The sequence below is a fragment of the Bombina bombina genome, chromosome 4, assembly GCF_027579735.1.
Source record: "Bombina bombina isolate aBomBom1 chromosome 4, aBomBom1.pri, whole genome shotgun sequence".
NCBI lineage: Eukaryota > Metazoa > Chordata > Amphibia > Anura > Bombinatoridae > Bombina > Bombina bombina.
The window spans coordinates 781,743,563-781,762,353 of record NC_069502.1 but is presented as its reverse complement, the minus strand read 5'-3'; the positions used below and the strand labels follow the sequence as shown (position 1 = coordinate 781,762,353).

The 18,791-nt window shown below is 37.6% G+C and overlaps 1 protein-coding gene across 1 annotated transcript in view; it reads right to left on the bottom strand.

The window, feature by feature from the left end:
* The window catches only part of KMO (kynurenine 3-monooxygenase), a 387,978-nt gene that overhangs the window by 164,890 nt on the left and 204,297 nt on the right, over positions 1-18,791 (bottom strand). The window contains exon 7 of the mRNA XM_053711153.1: positions 18,319-18,484. Coding sequence (XP_053567128.1) covers positions 18,319-18,484 — 166 coding nt within the window. The remainder of the gene's footprint in view (positions 1-18,318; positions 18,485-18,791) is intronic.

The following is an 18,791-nucleotide window of genomic DNA, read 5'->3' as shown; positions in this document are numbered from 1 at the left end:
GCTGCAGTACTGTTTTAACGCTGAAAATACCATATTTTCAGCGTTACAAGCCGCAACCCAAAACTTGTAATCTAGCTGATAGTTAATAGGAGGACTAGACTCCTAAAAGCTAAAAATAACAAAATTTCCTTAACAAAGAACAAAAAATGTTCAAATGAAAAATAAGGAGAATTTTTAACAAACTGTCTGATACAAGATCCTTTGAGCCAAAGAAACCTTCATCAGTAGAATAAACTTAAGAATGCTGCCGGTCAGAACAAAATTAATTAAACTTTAATAATTTTTAAAAGACCTTGTAAGTTTACTTAAAGTCATAATAGCAGTCATAACCTTTATGATAAAAGCAATAACATATGATATTTGCAGATGAAATCAAGTACATGAACTGAGTAAGTAAAAACAGTAAATGTCATTGTACATATAGAAACATGAAAATAACAACAGTTTAATAATGGGAAAAAAAAACACACTTAGCTTTGAAGAATTGTGTTTCAGGGCATCAGAGTTAGGATCAGAATGAGACATCTCACAAAATGTAACAGAAAAATAAAAATAACATTAGGCAAAACATTCAATTTCCACAATGTAACAGTTTCAGTAGATAGGAAAAAAAAAACCAAAGATAATATTTTTTTACTTTTTTTAAAAAAACAAAAAAATAAAATAAAAAAGCAGGCATAATAGCTTTCAAAAATCATGAAAACAGCGAGCAATAGAGGGAGAGGGGTAAAATAACTAAATTTTGTCTCCAAGAATGACGCATTATGCAAAAGGAATTGAAAAAAATCCTTTGAGCCAAAGAAACCTTCATCAGTAGAATAAACTTAAGAATGCTGCCGGTCAGAACAAAATTAATTAAACTTTAATAATTTTTAAAAGACCTTGTAAGTTTACTTAAAGTCATAATAGCAGTCATAACCTTTATGATAAAAGCAATAACATATGATATTTGCAGATGAAATCAAGTACATGAACTGAGTAAGTAAAAACAGTAAATGTCATTGTACATATAGAAACATGAAAATAACAACAGTTTAATAATGGGAAAAAAAAACACACTTAGCTTTGAAGAATTGTGTTTCAGGGCATCAGAGTTAGGTTCAGAATGAGACATCTCACAAAATGTAACAGAAAAATAAAAATAACATTAGGCAAAACATTCAATTTCCACAATGTAACAGTTTCAGTAGATAGGAAAAAAAAAACCAAAGATAATATTTTTTTACTTTTTTTAAAAAAACAAAAAAATAAAATAAAAAAGCAGGCATAATAGCTTTCAAAAATCATGAAAACAGCGAGCAATAGAGGGAGAGGGGTAAAATAACTAAATTTTGTCTCCAAGAATGACGCATTATGCAAAAGGAAGTGAAAAAAAATTTTGGGCACAAAACCAATACCAGGAAATCACGCAACTCGCATCATAACATAAGCAACTTTGCGCAAAAACAACTAGCATCAACAAAGATGCAGGAAAGGACGAAATCAATGTCTCAATAACCTTATCCAAAAAGCCCATTTTTTATAAGATTAAGCGTTTAATCACCACATAGCTTCAGAGAATCTATATTTTGATTAAGAAAGGGACCTTGAAGAAGAAGGTCCTTCCTCAGCGGTAACCTCTGCGGAGGGGAGGATGACATCTTGACAAGATCCGCAAACCAAGTCCTGCGAGGCCAGGCTGGATCAATTAGGATCACTGACGCCCACTCTTGCTTGATGCGGGATATAACTCTGGGAAGAAGGGAAAACCAAGGTAAAACATATATCAGATTGTACTTCCTAGGGACTGCCAACGCATCCACCAGGACTGCTTGAGGATTTCTTGATCTGGACCTGTAGCTGGGCAATTTGGTATTGAAGTGAGAGGCCATGGGGTCTATTTCTGGAATGCCCCACCTGAGGTTAATCTTCAAGAATATCTCTGGATGAAGAGTCCATTTTCCCGGATGAAATGGTTGTCTCCTCAGATAGTCCACTTCCCAGTTATCCACTCCTGGAATATGAATAGCTAAGATGTGACAACTGTGAGACTCTGCCCATTGAAGAATTTGAGAGACTTCGTTCATAGCCAGGGAACTTCGGGTTCCACCTTGATGATTGATATAAGCCACTGCAGTTATATTGTCCAATTGAAATCTGATAAACCGGACATGAACTCAATTGAGGCCACGCTACGAAAGTATTGTAAATTACTATCAACTCCAGAATGTTTATAGGAAGAATAGATTCCTCTGGCAACCAGAATCCCTGAGCTCTTAAGGGACCCCAAACTGCTCCCAAGCCTGAAAGTCTGGCATCCGTAGTCACAATTTCCTAAGATGGTCTCAAGAAGATCATGCCTTGATACAGATGATCTTAACAAAGTCACCAAGAGAGAGTTTCTCTCGTTTAGTTGTCTAGGACAATCGTCTGAGATAGAGCTGAATGATTTCCATTGTCTGAGCATACATAGTTGAAGAGATCTCAGATGAAAGCGAGCAAAAGGAATAATATCCATGGTAGCCACTATGAGACCAATTACATCCATACACTGTGCAACTGAAGGGCGTACAGAAGATTGAAGGGAGAGACAAGTCGAGAGAAGTATGAACTTTCTCAAACCTGTCAGAAAGATCTTCATAAAAACCGAATCTATGATAGTCCCCAGAAAACAAATTCTGGTAGTATTGGGAACAAGAGAGCTCTTGTCTAGATTTATCTTCCACCCGTGTGAGTGGAGAAGAGACAAAAGAGAGTTTGTGTGAGATTTTGCTAAATGAAAAGATGGATTTTGAACCAAGATATCATCCAGGTACGGAACCATAGCAATTCCTTGAGTTCTTGATACCGCTAACAGAGCTCTCAAAACCTTCGTAAAAATTCTGGGAGCTGTGGCCAGACCAAAACGGAAGGGCTACAAATTGTAAATGTTTGTTTAGAAAGGCAAACCTCAGAAAGTGAAAGTGTTCCTTGGGGATAGGAACATGAAAGTAGGCATCCTTGAGGTCTATAGTGGTCATGTATTGAACCTTCTGAATTAATGGAAGAATGGATCTGATGGTTTCCATTTTGAAGGACAGAACTTTGAGAAACTTGTTTAGACACTTTAGATCCAGGATAGGTGAAAAAGTTCCCTCTTTTTTGGGATAACTAAAAGGTTTAAATAAAACCCCAGGCACTGTTCTGCAGGAGGAACTGGAACACTCCCAGAGAAGACATGTCCCTTAGACAGTTTAAGAAGGCCTCTCCAAAGGAGTTTCTTCCAAAATTGACCCAGCTAAAGAGGTACACCAATAGGTGATAGCTACAGCAACTGCCGCAATGCTTGCAACTGGTTGCCAAAGGAGACTGAGCTAAATACATTTTTTTCTTAAATACCCTTACAATTTTCTATCCATTGGATCCTTAAAAGAAGTATTATCCTCCAAGGGAATAGCAGTTCTTTTAGCTAGAGTGGAAATAGCTCCATCAACTTTAGAAACAGTACTCCACAATTCCAGAATATAATCAGGAACTGAAAACATTTTCTTAAAATTTGGAGGAGGGGAGAAAGGAATCCCCGGCTTTTCCCATTCCTTCGAGATGATATCAGACATACGGTCAGGGACTGGGAGAAAATCCAGAGACTTGGGGTCCGATTTAACAACAGCCGAATGGCCCCTAATCGCCCTGTTTCCACACGAGCCTTCAGGCTGGCACTCTTCAGAGCATCAACATTGCGGTCTCCAGCCATGCACTGAAGACTCATTGCGGTAAAGCCATACCACGTGACTTGTAATATCAAATAGGTGACCATTCCGCACGCAAAGACCATATCGAACAATACTGCGCAACTTGTAATCTAGGTCAAAGATAATAGAGTAAGTTATATTGAGTTTAAAGGGACACAAGTCAAAATTAAATTTTAATGATTCAGATAAAGCATGCAATTTTAAACAACTTTGTAATTTACTTCCATTAACAAAATGTGCACAGTGATTTAATATTTACACTTATTGAGTTACCAGCTCCTACTTAGCATGTGCACCAGTTTATAGAATATATGTATATGCATTTGTGATTGGCTGATGGCTGTCACATGCTAAAAGGGAAGTATTGTGAAATTTTTCCAAGTATTAATGGATAGTTCAGAACTTATTTACACTTGTAGTTAATTGGTTACAGCTAAAGAGACTAAGATTATGGATACCACTAGACATTTCAAAGAGTGTACAACATAATTATATTGTTCAATCCTTACATAGTAACATAGTAGATGGTGTTGAAACACAGCAGAAGTCCACTGAGTTCAGCCAATAATCTTACTTGTTTTACAATAAAGAAGGTCTAATTGAACTTAAATCAAAATAATTAAAAAGCTGATTTATTTAACACAATCATATCTCAATATTTTGTTTCAAGACAGAAATGTATCTAAGGTATTGGCATTCACTACCTCCTTAGGCAATAGAAATAGTTTTAATAACGGATTCCCAAGTATTAAGTGCAGTTTTACAAGAGATTTAGATAGTGACCGAATTATACTTTCTCCCTAGCTATTTTCTTACATGCTAGTATCGTATAAGCCGTAGAAGCTGCTGTCCTCCGTGTGCTCTCATTCCTAGCTTGTTATCTATGCCTAAATCCTTTTCCTCCTTTGTTTTGTTAACTCTAGTCCCATTTAAATAATAGGTAGCCTGTATATTATTACTTCCAAAATGATGAACCTTATATTTACTAGTGTTAACTCCTTAGTGGTCACAGCATTCTTCCATTTTCTTACCGTTTAGGACCAGGGCTATTTTTACATTTCTGGGGTGTTTGTGTTTAGCTGTAATTTTCCTCTTATTCATTTACTGAACCCACACATATTATACACCGTTTTTCTCGCCATTAAATAGGCTTTCTAAAGATACCATTATTTTCATCATATATTATAATATACTATTACATATTTTTATAAAATATGATGAAAAAAAATAAAAAAAAAATACACTTTTTCTAACTTTGACCCCCAAAATCTGTTACACATCTACAACCACCAAAAAATATCCATAGTAGATAGTTTCTAAATTTTGTCCTGAGTTTATAAATACCCAATGTTTTCATGTTCTTTCTTTTTTTGCAAGTTATAGTTCAATAAGTACAAGTAGTACTTTGCTATTTCTAAACAATTTTTTTTTTTTCAAAATTAGGGATAGTTACATTTTCACACTGATATCTGTCAGGAAACCCTGAATAACCCTTCACGTGTATATATTTTGTAAAATAAGACAACCTAATGTATTAAACTTGGGGTATTTTGACTATTTTCATGCAACCATTTTACCACCAATCTAAGTGGTGATTGTTTTTACAAAATAGCAACTTAAGAATACATTTACTGAGAACGTTAAGGGTTACTGCCAAATAACACCCCAATATGTGTTCAGCAACATCTCCTGAGTAAAGTGATACTACCCATGTATAGGTGTGTCGGGTTCTCTGGGGGCTAAAAGGCCTTTTTTTGGGGGGGTGCATTCCAGTTTTCCAACTTGAAATTTTCACATCTTTCATCATGCACCCATGTCCTAGTTAGGCCAATGTAATTTACCCCATCAAACCATATTTTTTTGAAAAGGAGATGCCCTAGGGTATTGGAAATGCTGGTATTTTAACACTTTCCATGCACTAATTCAACCAAAAGTCTTTGTCAAACTTTTGGGTAGTCATTTTTTTGTGTTATTTTTCACACACATTGTACTTTAGACATGGAATCTCAGTTCCTGTTATGTGTTACTGCCAAAGAAGACCACAATATGTGTTCAGCAACATCTCCTGGGTACAGTGATACCACCCATGAATAGGTTTGTCAGGTTATCAGGGGGCTAAAAGGCCTTATTTTTAGGGGGCACATTTCAGTTTTCCAACATGGAATTTTCACAACCCATGCACCCATGTCCTATTTGGGACATTTTTGAAGCCGGCCAATGTAATTTACCCCATCAAACCATATATTTTTAAAAAGAAGACACCCTAGGGTATTTGAAAAGCACACACATTGTACTTTTGGGTAGTCATTTTTTGTGTTATTTTTCACACACATTGTACTTTAGGCATGGATTATCAGTTCCTGTTATGTGTTACTGCCAAAGAAGACCACAATCTGTGTTCAACAACATCTCCTGAGTACAGTGATACCACCTATGCATAGATTTGTTGGCTTGCTAGGGTGATGCAATGCCAAACTTCTGACGTGTTTGCGATTTTTTTTTTCACATTTAACATATCTTACTTATCTATCTTCTTTTTGGGGGCCTTTTTACATACCCTAATTTATTTGTTTGCATATGTGCATATATTTGAAAAGTTAACACCCCAATGTATTGTATATGGAGTGTTTTGATGCCTTTGATGCAACTGTTTTAGCCAAAAAAATGTATGTATGGTGGTAATTTTTCAATTTTCATTTTTACACACACATTGCTTTCTGCAAGACCCCGTGATTACACCCATTCCCCCATGCATAGATTTGCCAGGATTTTGGGAAGGTTCAGTTACAATTGTATGACTTGTAATTTGAGTTGAAAGTGAGAGTATTTCTTCTTATAGGCCTATCTTTAGTTTGGGGCCTATTGCATATCCCAGTTTTATTTATTGCCATGAAAGTGTATATATTTAAAACATTGACACCCCAAGGTATTGTATATGGAGTGCTTTGATGCCTTTGATGCAACCGTTTTAGCCAAAAAAATTGGAGAAAGTGTATGGTGGTTATTTTTCAATTTTACACACACATTGTTTTTTGACTATGATTTAGGAGAGCTTGTTGTAAGTTATTGCAAGAAAACTGCAAGACCCCCTGATAACACCCATGCCCCCCATGCATAGGTTTGACAGGGGATTTGGTAAAATACAGTCCCCAATGCAGAGTCCTACCTGTCCAGGGCAATCAGGACTGTAAAAGGTGATGTCCTTTCTCTGCCCCCTCTTGGTACAGAGTCTGCATTTTTTCTGAGGATTCTGCTTCGCAGCCGTAAGGGGATTTTGAAAATAAAATGGGTAGCCCCAACTCTGCTCTCTCCCATCACCGCCGGGGAGCAAGTGCATCTTGGTACAAAATCCCCAAAATGATCTGGAGCTGAAACTGTAAAAAAGTCAGTCTCATTTCAGGGTTTGCTTTTTTGAACAACAAAAAAGTGTTGTAGGTTGCAATCTGCATTAAGTAAATTGCAACCTTTCTGTACCAGACCGTTGTCTTCCACATAATTAGGTACGGCTGCAGCACCTGAGCTGCTAGATCAACCCCACCCATATGCCGGTTATAAGCCTTGATGCACACTGACTTCATTGTGCTCTCAACTCTGACACTTACAGAGACCCCACAGTCCTCTCTGTGTGGATGGTGGTTAGAAGGTACACATCCTTCTTGTCTCTGTACTTAACTGCCAACAGCTCCTCTTGGGGCAGAGCTGAGGTCTCCCTCCTTCGCAGCCAAGTGCATGCAAGTTGTCCTGGGAAACCTGCGTAGTTCTTTTGAATTGTACCGCAAGCTACTGCATCAAAACAATACAGTAGATTGAACAAATGGACACTTGTATAAAAATTGTCTATATACAAGTGGTACCTTTTGTTCATCGGGGTAAAATCCGGTCCAAGACAATCTTGCCAATGATTTCCATATGTTCTGGGCAGCTTGGAGGGTCAAGGTGGATATCCTTTCCCTCGTACACCCGGGAAGGCCTGAGTATACCCAGTCTCGCTCTCACAGAGCTTATACACATTTACTCCATACCTGGAGCGCTTGGAAGGAATATACTGCTTGAATCCCAGCCTTCCCTTATACTTCATCAGCGATTCATCCACGCATATATTGCTTCCAGGTGTATAAGCCTGCAAACCTTGCAGTAAAGTGGGTAATCAGGGGACAGATTTTATACAGCCTGTCAAACTGGGGATGCTCCCTAGGGGGGTACAGGCTTTTGTCGCTGAAGTGCATGAAATGTAGAATCATTTCATACCTCTTCCTCGACATACTCTGGGAGAAAATGGGAGTAGACCAAATGGGGCTACTGCTCCAGTAGTAGCAGATGAGGGTTTCTTTATGATGCCCATCAGCATAGTAAATGCCCAGAATGTTTTAAATTCTGGCACATCGATGGGGGCCCATTGCTGCTTTGCCAAAAAAGTGTCAGGCTTTGCATCATGGAACTGATGGGCATATAAATTAGTTGGGGCGACAATGTTCCCCAATACATCATTGCCCAGAAACACCTCCATAAACTGTTGGTGGCTAAATCCTGTCACATCCACATTGATGCCAGGATTTGCACTGAAGGTGGGATATCTGCCTCTGGTGATGAGGTACCCACTCCTCAGCAGCAATGGCAGCTGGAGAAACACGTCTCCTTCTGGCAGGGGGACTAGCAGCCACAGATACATCACTATCAGTTGAGACTGTATCTAATGATGTATCTGAGCATATGGCAAGTTCAAAATTGGGGACTGAGTCAGACATAGAGGCGTCTGACTGACGCAAGGATGGCATACACCTCCTCAGCACTATGTCTCTGTGACATGATTTATTTTTATCTGTCACAGAGAAAAGAAATTACTAAAAAAAAAACACCACAAAATTTAAATTTAAATCAACTTAAATGGCTCTGAAAAGATCCTTTGGGTCTCAAAAAAATTACTAGAAAAAAAATTAACCCCTAAAAAAAATACACAGAGAACAAAAAAGTGCTATCATAAACACAGATCTCTCTCTTCCACAAAAACGCTAGTGAGGAGAGGGAGGGAGATCCATACTGGTCAGAGTCAATATTTACTAATATTGACATGATCAGACAAATTGAATATTTTATTATCAAAATGTTTTTTATTGTGGCAAGCTCAGATTGGATGACCCTAGCCTGCCCCTATGATGATGCAGGCTAGGGACACCCCCAGAACCCTCATGATGCACTGGCCATCGCCATCTTTGAAGCCACATGGGGGAGGGGGGCTATTGTATACAAAATACATATATATATATATATAATATGTTATTTTACTAAGTGCCTCGACCCACCGAGGCACTTAGCACACTTACAGAGCATCAGAAGCCTGTCCGATGGCTTCCAATGCTCTGCCTGACTGCTGGGCTCCAGTGAAACCGGCAGTGATAGCTCTGTGGGAGCAATCCAAATGGAGCCCGGCAGTCAGGAACAGTATTGCAGGATGCCTCAACATCGAAGCATTGCTGCAATACTGTTTGAGCGGTGTCAGCGGTGTCAGGCATGTCCTTAACTGACACCCTTTGTAGGACGTGCCTGACACGTCCTCAGTAGCGAAGGGGTTAAATTTTATTTTACATTTACCTGCTCCTTCTTCCAAATATTGTAAATCCCCTTGCACAGAAATGACTTCCTGTACTGACCTAATCACCTTACGCAACTTTGTAAAAATAGAGATGTTGCTATTTAATCCTTCCTCCTAGTCATTAATAAAAATGTTAAAAAGATCAGGGCCCAGTACTGATCTCTGGGGAACTTTTTGTGGCAAGAAATTCTTAGCTTTGTAGAAAAATCAATAGACTCAAAGATATAAAGTCTCACAGTTGCATTATAATTGTGTTGCTGACACACATGTAAAGAAGCAGTGATGAGTTTAGCACTATAGAAACCAATGGAGCCACTTCTATCTGGCAACCCTTAATATCTTGCCATATACACACTGTCAATGATATTGGTGTTCTATGTTTTGCTACCGCGTCGAGATTTACTACCTCCATGTGTACATGCACAGAATTATGTAATTGCACTCCACATATGTTTCAAAATAAAGTGTGGAATGTGATTACGTAATTACAAGCATGTGCAGTTGGAGGTAGCAAATCTCGACAGAGAGGAAATGTAGTCCACTACTCCTCGCATTTTTTCTTAAAGTGTCCCTAGACATGCACGCATGCTCAACTTAACGTGGTAGCAAATTTCAACAGCGTAATTTTTCATTTAATAATACATCTAATCAACATTAAATAAAGTGTCTCTCCATCATTTTTTTAATATGCAAATTAATTAAGCTTACTCCTAAATTCATTACCTCTATGTTATGTTGTCTTGCCTGCTTGATCAGCTCCTGTAGTGTACAGTTAGTGAATTTAGGAGTAAGCTTAATTAATGTGCATATTAAGTTGCAGATTTATTAAATGACGGGCAGATATGTTTCGCTGCAGTGTATTATGTCCGCCCGGCATCGCTAAATGCCGACAGAATATGCTGTCAGCATTTAACATTGCACAAGTATTTCTGGTAAAATGCTTGTGCAATGCTGCCCCCTGTACATTTGCGGCTGCTATCAGGGGGTGTCAATCATCGTATCTGATCGGGATGATTGCAATCTGCCACCTAGGAGGTGGCGGACGAGTTAAGGAGCAGCGGTCTTATGACCGCTGCTTCTTAACTCTTGTTTCCGGCGAGCCGGAAACATTGGGTGTAGAACACAACATCCGCTGCTTGGTAAATCTACCCCTAAGAATGGTGGAGACATGCTTTATTTAATCTTCATTACATATGGAACTATAACTAAAACGTGCACATTAAAAAGTGTTGGAGAGATGGAGTGATGCTTTATTTAATGTTGATTAAATGTGTAATTGAATAAGAAATGAGCCAGTCGAAATTCGCTATCACGTTTAGCTGCGCATGCCTGCATGTCCATGGCCGCTTTAATAAAAAATGAGATGGCTAAAATTTCCTCTCCGTCAAGATTTGCTACCTCCATGTGCACATGCTTGTAATTACATAATCGCATTCCACACATTGTTTTGAAACATATGTGGAGTGTGATTAAGTAATTCTGTGCATGTGCAAATTGAGGTAGCAAATCTCGACGCAGTAGCAAAAATTGACAGAACACCTACATCATAAAATGCCTTCAAAAAAACTTACAAAACAAATTAATTAATGGTTGAAAAAATTACACCCTCTGTAAAACAGTAACATGCTAAAATATGCTCAAATAAAAGCATTTAAAAAAGTTTAATAGAAATAAAAAGTAAAACTAGACAATCTTGTCAGGTTTGACTATAGGAAGATGCAGTCTCAAGATGAGATACTTTGCAGAGGCAATTGCTGTGTGAAAGTCTAAGGGAAAAAAATCAGATGATGCCTTACAGATCTGTGAGATTTCCAAATCAATTTTTTTTCTTTCCATTGAGCCTACCTTAACAAAACAAAACAGACATGAGAGTATTTAACAATCACACACTTTTACAGAACCTATTTTGGAAACAGGTTTCCTAAGATAAGCAGCAGTAATTATTGATTTTCTTGTTTGTTGTGTGAGATATCATGTTTGGGACACTTAACCAAAATCATATATGTTAATTGAAGGCATGCCCACTGGCAATACGTTAAATGAAAATAGCTCCAATATTTCAAATAAAATTTCTGAACCAGAAGACCACTTGGCAGTGTGGTGACATAGCTTAGAGATTTTACCCCTGGAATTAAAACACCAGGCCTTTTTCATACAAGAAATCCCTTCCCCCAGATACACCTTTATATTACCCACTCCCATATAGACTTTGAATGGCATATGATAGACCACTCCTTAGTGAATTGTGCATAAAATTAGGAAACCAAACTAGACTTAGGGGTTTTAATATGTATTTAATAAGTATTAATTTGGATATGTGTATATATACCTGTAAATATTCCTCTTATTACAATATATATATATATATATATATATATATATATATATACACGCATATATATATATATATATATATATATATATATATATATACATATATATATATATATATATATATATATATACACATACATACATACATACAGTTGTATGCAAAAGTTTAGGCACCCCTGACAATTTCCATGATTTTAATTTATAAATAATTGGGTGTTTGGATCAGCAATTTCATTTTGATGTATCAAATAACGGAAAGACACAGTAATATTTCAGTAGTGAAATGAGGTTTATTGGATTAACAGAAAATGTGCAATATGTCATTTTGTTGATTTGAATACCTGTAACTACCTAGCACTGATTAAGTGGAACACACAATTGGTTTTGTGATCATTAAGCCTTGAACTTCATAGACAGGTGCATCCAATCATGAGAAAAGGTATTTAAGGTGGCCAATTGCAAGTTGTTGTTCTCTTTGACTCTCCTCTGAAGAGTGGCAACATGGGTGCCTCAAAACAACTCTAAAATGACCTGAAAACAAATATTGTTCAACATTATGGTGGTTTAGGGGAAGGCTACAAAAAGCTATCACAGAGATTTAAGCTGTCAGTGTCCACTGTGAGGAACATAGTAAGGAAACTGAAGACCACAGGCACAGTTCTTGTTAAGGCCAGAAGTGTCAGGCCAAATAAAAATAAAAGGATGGTGAGAACGGTCAAAAACAGCCCACAGACCACCTCCAAAGACCTACAACATCATCTTGCTGCAGATGGTATCACTGTGCATCGTTCAACAATTCAGCGCACTTTGTACAAGGAGAAACCGTATGGGAGAATGATGCGGAAGAAGCCTTGGACAAGCCAGCTTCATTTTGAAAGAAGGTGCTGTGGACAGATGAAACAAAGATTGAGTTATTTGGTCATAACAAGGGGCTTTATGCATGGCAGAAAAAGAACCAAGACTAACACTTGCTACCAACAGTGAAATTTGGTGGATGTTCCCTCATGCTGTGGGGCTGTGTGGTCAGTGCTGGTACTGGGAATCTTGTTAAAGTTGAGGGTCGCATGGATTCCACTCAATATCAGCAGATACTTGAGAATAATGTTGAGGAATCAGTCACAAAGTTGAAGTTACGCCGGAGCTGGATATTTCAACAAGACAACAACCTAAAACACTGCTCAAAATCTACTCTGGCATTTATGCAGAGGAACAAATACAATGTTCTGGAATGGCCATCCCAGTCCCCAGACCTGAATATCATTGAAAATCTGTGGGGTGATTTGAAGCGGGCTATCTATGCACGGCAACCATCAAACCTAACTGAACTGGAGATGTTTTGCAAGGAGGAATAGTTTAAAAAACCTTCATGCAGAATCCAGACACTCATTACAGGCTACAGGAAGCATCTAGAGGCTGTTATTTCTGCTAAAGGAGGCTCTACTAAATATTGATGCAATATTTCTGTTGGGGTGCCCAAATGTATGCACCTGTCTAATTTTGTTTTGATGCATATTGCACATTTTCTGTTAATCCAATAAACCTAATTTCTCTACTGAAATATGACTGTGTCCTTCAGTTATTTGATAGATCAAAATGAAATTGCTGATCCAAACACTCATATATATACACAGGGAGTGCAGAATTATATGCATTATATTATTAACCCCTAATCTGCTGCTCTGGACACCGCCGCCACCTACGTTATACCTACATTATATTTATTAACCCCTAATCTGACGCCGCCACCTACCTACAATTATTAACCCCTTATCTGCTGCCCCCAAAGTCGCCGCCACTATACTAAATTTATTAACCCCTAAACCTAAGTCTAACCCTAACCCCCCCCTAACTTAAATCTAATTTAAATAAATATAAATAAAATTACTATAATTACAGGGAGTGCAGAATTATTAGGCAAATGAGTATTTTGACCACATCATCCTCTTTATGCATGTTGTCTTACTCCAAGCTGTATAGGCTTGAAAGCCTACTACCAATTAAGCATATTAGGTGATGTGCATCTCTGTAATGAGAAGGGGTGTGGTCTAATGACATCAACACCCTATATCAGGTGTACATAATTATTAGGCAACTTCCTTTCCTTTGGCAAAATGGGTCAAAAGAAGGACTTGACAGGCTCAGAAAAGTCAAAAATAGTGAGATATCTTGCAGAGGGATGCAGCACTGTAAAAATTGCAAAGCTTCTGAAGCGTGATCATCGAACAATCAAGCGTTTCATTCAAAATAGTCAACAGGGTCGCAAGAAGCGTGTGGAAAAACCAAGGCGCAAAATAACTGCCCATGAACTGAGAAAAGTCAAGCGTGCAGCTGCCAAGATGCCACTTGCCACCAGTTTGGCCATATTTCCGAGCTGCAACATCACTGGAGTGCCCAAAAGCACAAGGTGTGCAATACTCAGAGACATGGCCAAGGTAAGAAAGGCTGAAAGACGACCACCACTGAACAAGACACACAAGCTGAAACGTCAAGACTGGGCCAAGAAATATCTCAAGACTGATTTTTCTAAGGTTTTATGGACTGATGAAATGAAAGTGAGTCTTGATGGGCCAGATGGATGGGCCCATGGCTGGATTGGTAAAGGGCAGAGAGCTCCAGTCCGACTCAGACGCCAGCAAGGTGGAGGTGGTGTACTGGTTTGGGCTGGTATCATCAAAGATGAGCTTGTGGGGCCTTTTCGGGTTGAGGATGGAGTCAAGCTCAACTCCCAGTCCTACTGCCAGTTTCTGGAAGACACCTTCTTCAAGCAGTGGTACAGGAAGAAGTCTGCATCCTTCAAGAAAAACATGATTTTCATGCAGGACAATGCTCCATCACACGCGTCCAAGTACTCCACAGCGTGGCTGGCAAGAGAGGGTATAAAAGAAGAAAATCTAATGACATGGCCTCCTTGTTCACCTGATCTGAACCCCATTGAGAACCTGTGGTCCATCATCAAATGTGAGATTTACAAGGAGGGAAAACAGTACACCTCTCTGAACAGTGTCTGGGAGGCTGTGGTTGCTGCTGCACGCAATGTTGATGGTGAACAGATCAAAACACTGAGAGAATCCATGGATGGCAGGCTTTTGAGTGTCCTTGCAAAGAAAGGTGGCTATATTGGTCACTGATTTGTTTTTGTTTTGTTTTTGAATGTCAGAAATGTATATTTGTGAATGTTGAGATGTTATATTGGTTTCACTGGTAAAAATAAATAATTGAAATGGGTATATATTTGTTTTTTGTTAAGTTGCCTAATAATTATGCACAGTAATAGTCACCTGCACACACAGATATCCCCCTAAAATAGCTAAAACTAAAAACAAACTAAAAACTACTTCCAAAACTATTCAGCTTTGATATTAATGAGTTTTTTGGGTTCATTGAGAACATGGTTGTTGTTCAATAATAAAATTAATCCTCAAAAATACAACTTGCCTAATAATTCTGCACTCCCTGTATATATATATATATATAAATATTAGGGTTGCACCGATACCGATACTAGTATCGGTACCGATACCAAGTATTTGCATGAGTACTTGTACTCGTGCAAATGCACCGATACTTAAACCGATACCTCCACTTCCTACCCATATGCTATCTTGTGGCATTTTTTCAAACTGCATGTTCCCATTTCATTTTAAGCTGAAGTGGAGACTAAACTAAAAATTGTTTACTACTGTTCTGCCAATACAAATTGCTGTTATTTATATTATTGTAGGAGAGATCACTGTACCCCGTTCAGACAAACCCCTGAAGTACTGGTCAGTTAATAAACTGAGATTTCCAGCTCTGGCTAAAATGGTCCAAAAATATCTTTCTGCCCCATGCAGTAGTGTGGAAAGTGGAAGACTGTTCAACTTAGAGTCAAACCTCCTTACTGATAGCAAAAACAGACTTATAGCTGAACATGCAGAGAGGCTTCTGTTCTGTTCCTTTAAAATAACTTGCCACTAACTTTTGAAAACATATTCTAATTGGTAAATTGCTAGTTCTCATCTTGCACAATGATGTTCAAAACATACTGTACTCTGAGGAACATCCATAGGTTAGCTTATATAATTGCAGGAAGAGTACTCATGGCAAAAATTAAGTTAATTCCAATGAACACTCATCCTGCAATTATAGGACTAGATTTAGATTACATTTGATTGGTAAGCTTTACCAATGCTTTGTTCACATTTCCAACTCCATAGACTTAAATGGAGTAGGACATGTAATGAGTGCATTGGTAAAGCTTACCAGTCAAATGTAATTTAGCCCATAGTGTTGTTACCCATGATTAAACAGTGAACTCTTCTATTTTTTACTGTACTGCACTTTTGGTTGGTTGTGATTTTATATTTGTTATTTGTTGTTATTATTAATATATTTTATTGTAATATTTTTATTTATAAACATGTTCTGTGAACTTTATGACAAATAAAACTGTTTTATTACTTCATAATGTCTTTTAAGTTACAGTCCTTCATAATTATAAAGAAGGAATCTTAAATAATTAGTCTGTATTGTGCTTGGTTAACTGTCACATGACATTAAAAGAAAAAAGTATCGGTAATTGGTATCGGCGAGTATTTGAAAACAAGTATCGGTACTTGTACTCGGTCTTAAAAAAATGGTATCGGTGCTACTCTAATATATATATATATATATATATATATATATATATAGCGGGTAAAGTAAGAAATTGGGTAAATCCTAGGATTACCCGGGTAAAACGGATATTACCCAAGCGGCTGTGGGTAAAGCCTGATGTAATGTAATTCCCCCTTCTCCACCTGGGGAGTTCAAAGAATGTGCCCCACTGATCCTCAGGCATCCACCCCAAGTGAACCTTGGAGTTCACTTCCCCCCTTGAACCCCCCAGACGGATGCAAAAAAAGATAGTGAAGATGTGTGAATTACAGTGCATCGTATATTTGTTTCATGCAGTGACTCAATGCACTCTGAGGAGATTTATTATGTTACATCGGGCTTTACCCACAGCTGCTCAGGTAATGTCCTGTTTACCCGGGTAATGCTAGGATTACCCAATTTCTTACTTTACCCACAACATATATATATATATATATATATATATATATATATATATATATATATATATAAAGCTTAAAGATAAGAAAGTTAGCACAGCAGCAAAAGGCATAAAAATTGGAACCCTTCACTGTTGCTCCAAAAATTGGAACCCTTCACTGTATCAAGGCAGCTACACGTTTGCTACTACAGATGCCTTAACGTTTAGCGAATTCTCCAGTGAGGGACTCTACACGGATCCAGGTGAATCATTACGGTACAGCCCGAGTAACAGCTCCACTCTATATGGAAATCTTATGGCAAGCATACACACATATTGGCAACCGGCCTCCCAGTCACCGGAACTAGACGTGATATATTCAGGAGGGTGTGGTGAGTAAAACACTAAGCGTTCACTATGGTGATCAGGAATAACAACCCAGGATATTGCGAGTGAGAACAACATGCTTGTGTGGCCTACCCTGCCTATGCTCTAGCTTCCGCTTAAGACTGACAGTGTTTTCTTGTACTGGGGGAGACTGCTATTAACTGCTGCAACCTTTTTGCTACAAATGCTTACCAACTAATCTGGGTCTATTGCTGTTACTACAGACTGTTCATTATCCCTGTACTTGTGGAGAACTACATATTCCCATCTGAGACAATTCTTATTGTGGAGTAATTAATTTGGCCAATTGGTGAAGAGGCTCAGTTCTTTATTCATTCTTGGGAGCTCCCTAGGTATTTCGTTTTTTAAGGGTACCCTTGGAGAGACTGTTTACCATATAATTATCTGCAGTGGCTACGTGTTCAAAAATACAGCTTTAGTGGCTTACTTTAAGTATTACATTTGTTGTTCAAATTTCAATATTGTATATAAAATGATCTGTTTATGAGCATTTATTGGTGGTTTTCTGCTGATTTTTTCTACATGACTTTAATAGTATTGTGCCAGGCAAGGGTATTTCTTTTGGAGCAACAGTGAAGGGTTCCATTTTTTGTGCCTTTTGCTGCTGTTCTAACTTTCTTATCTTTAAGCTTTATTAATAGATTTATACCTCTGTGCACTGCACGCTTGCCATTGTCCTTATTCTAGCAAGTGTGTATTGAGTCTAACAATTTTTTCTAGTGCCAATCATCCCTGTAAACAACTATATATATATATATATATATATATATATATATATATATATATATATATATATATATATATATATATATATATATATATATTCCTAATACATTCTTTGGAAATAATGGGGACCCTTCATAGGGTTTATTTCACTTAACCTAGTTGTAATGGTTTTAGTGTTTTTTTGGTATTAAAATTAAAAATCCAGAACAATTAATAACCTCAGGAAGCTTAACAAATGTGAATCAATGTCTTAATAGAAAGAAAAAAAAATTTACACAAGAAAAATATAATGCTTTTTTAATTTTGAGGTGCTTACATTTTTGTCATATTTTACACCAATAACTCTTACTATAAAAAATAGATATAGATGTTTGAGAAGTAGCAGATCTAGATGACTGAATAAAATTATTTTTTATATAGATTAAACATATACAGTATATTCATATAAGGTGATTTGTACTGACAGTCTTTGTGAACATAATCTTCAAGAGCTCCAAACCGTCTTTTCTTTGGCTGTTATTTCTTAGGAAACTTACCTCACCATGCTTTGATGGAATCGTCAGTTCCTTGTAACCATGAGGGATATATACATGGCTGTAATTGAAACGAGACCTTCTCATAAACTGCTTTCTTACAATAGAGAAGGCACCATCACACCCAACAATTAAATCACTCGTTGTCTTTATTATTTCTCCCATCCTTCTGTAAGAAAATAATACAACATTTATTATTTAGAATAATTTATGTGTTAAATTTACATTATCATAAAAAATATGACGTATGCCCAGTATTTTCTAAAATTTATCCTGCAGGTTGTGCCCTCGATTTAACAACTCCTGAGCAGACATCTCAGCCCCCTGTCCACCTAGCTTTGCGGCTAGCAAGCAGCAATATGCTGCCCACATGTGTCACTGCACAAAGTCGCTGCAAAGAGGGACTGTCAATAACTCTGGTTGAATAAGTCTGTTGGATTGAGAAACAGCACTTTAGATTTGGCATTGAAGTAGGT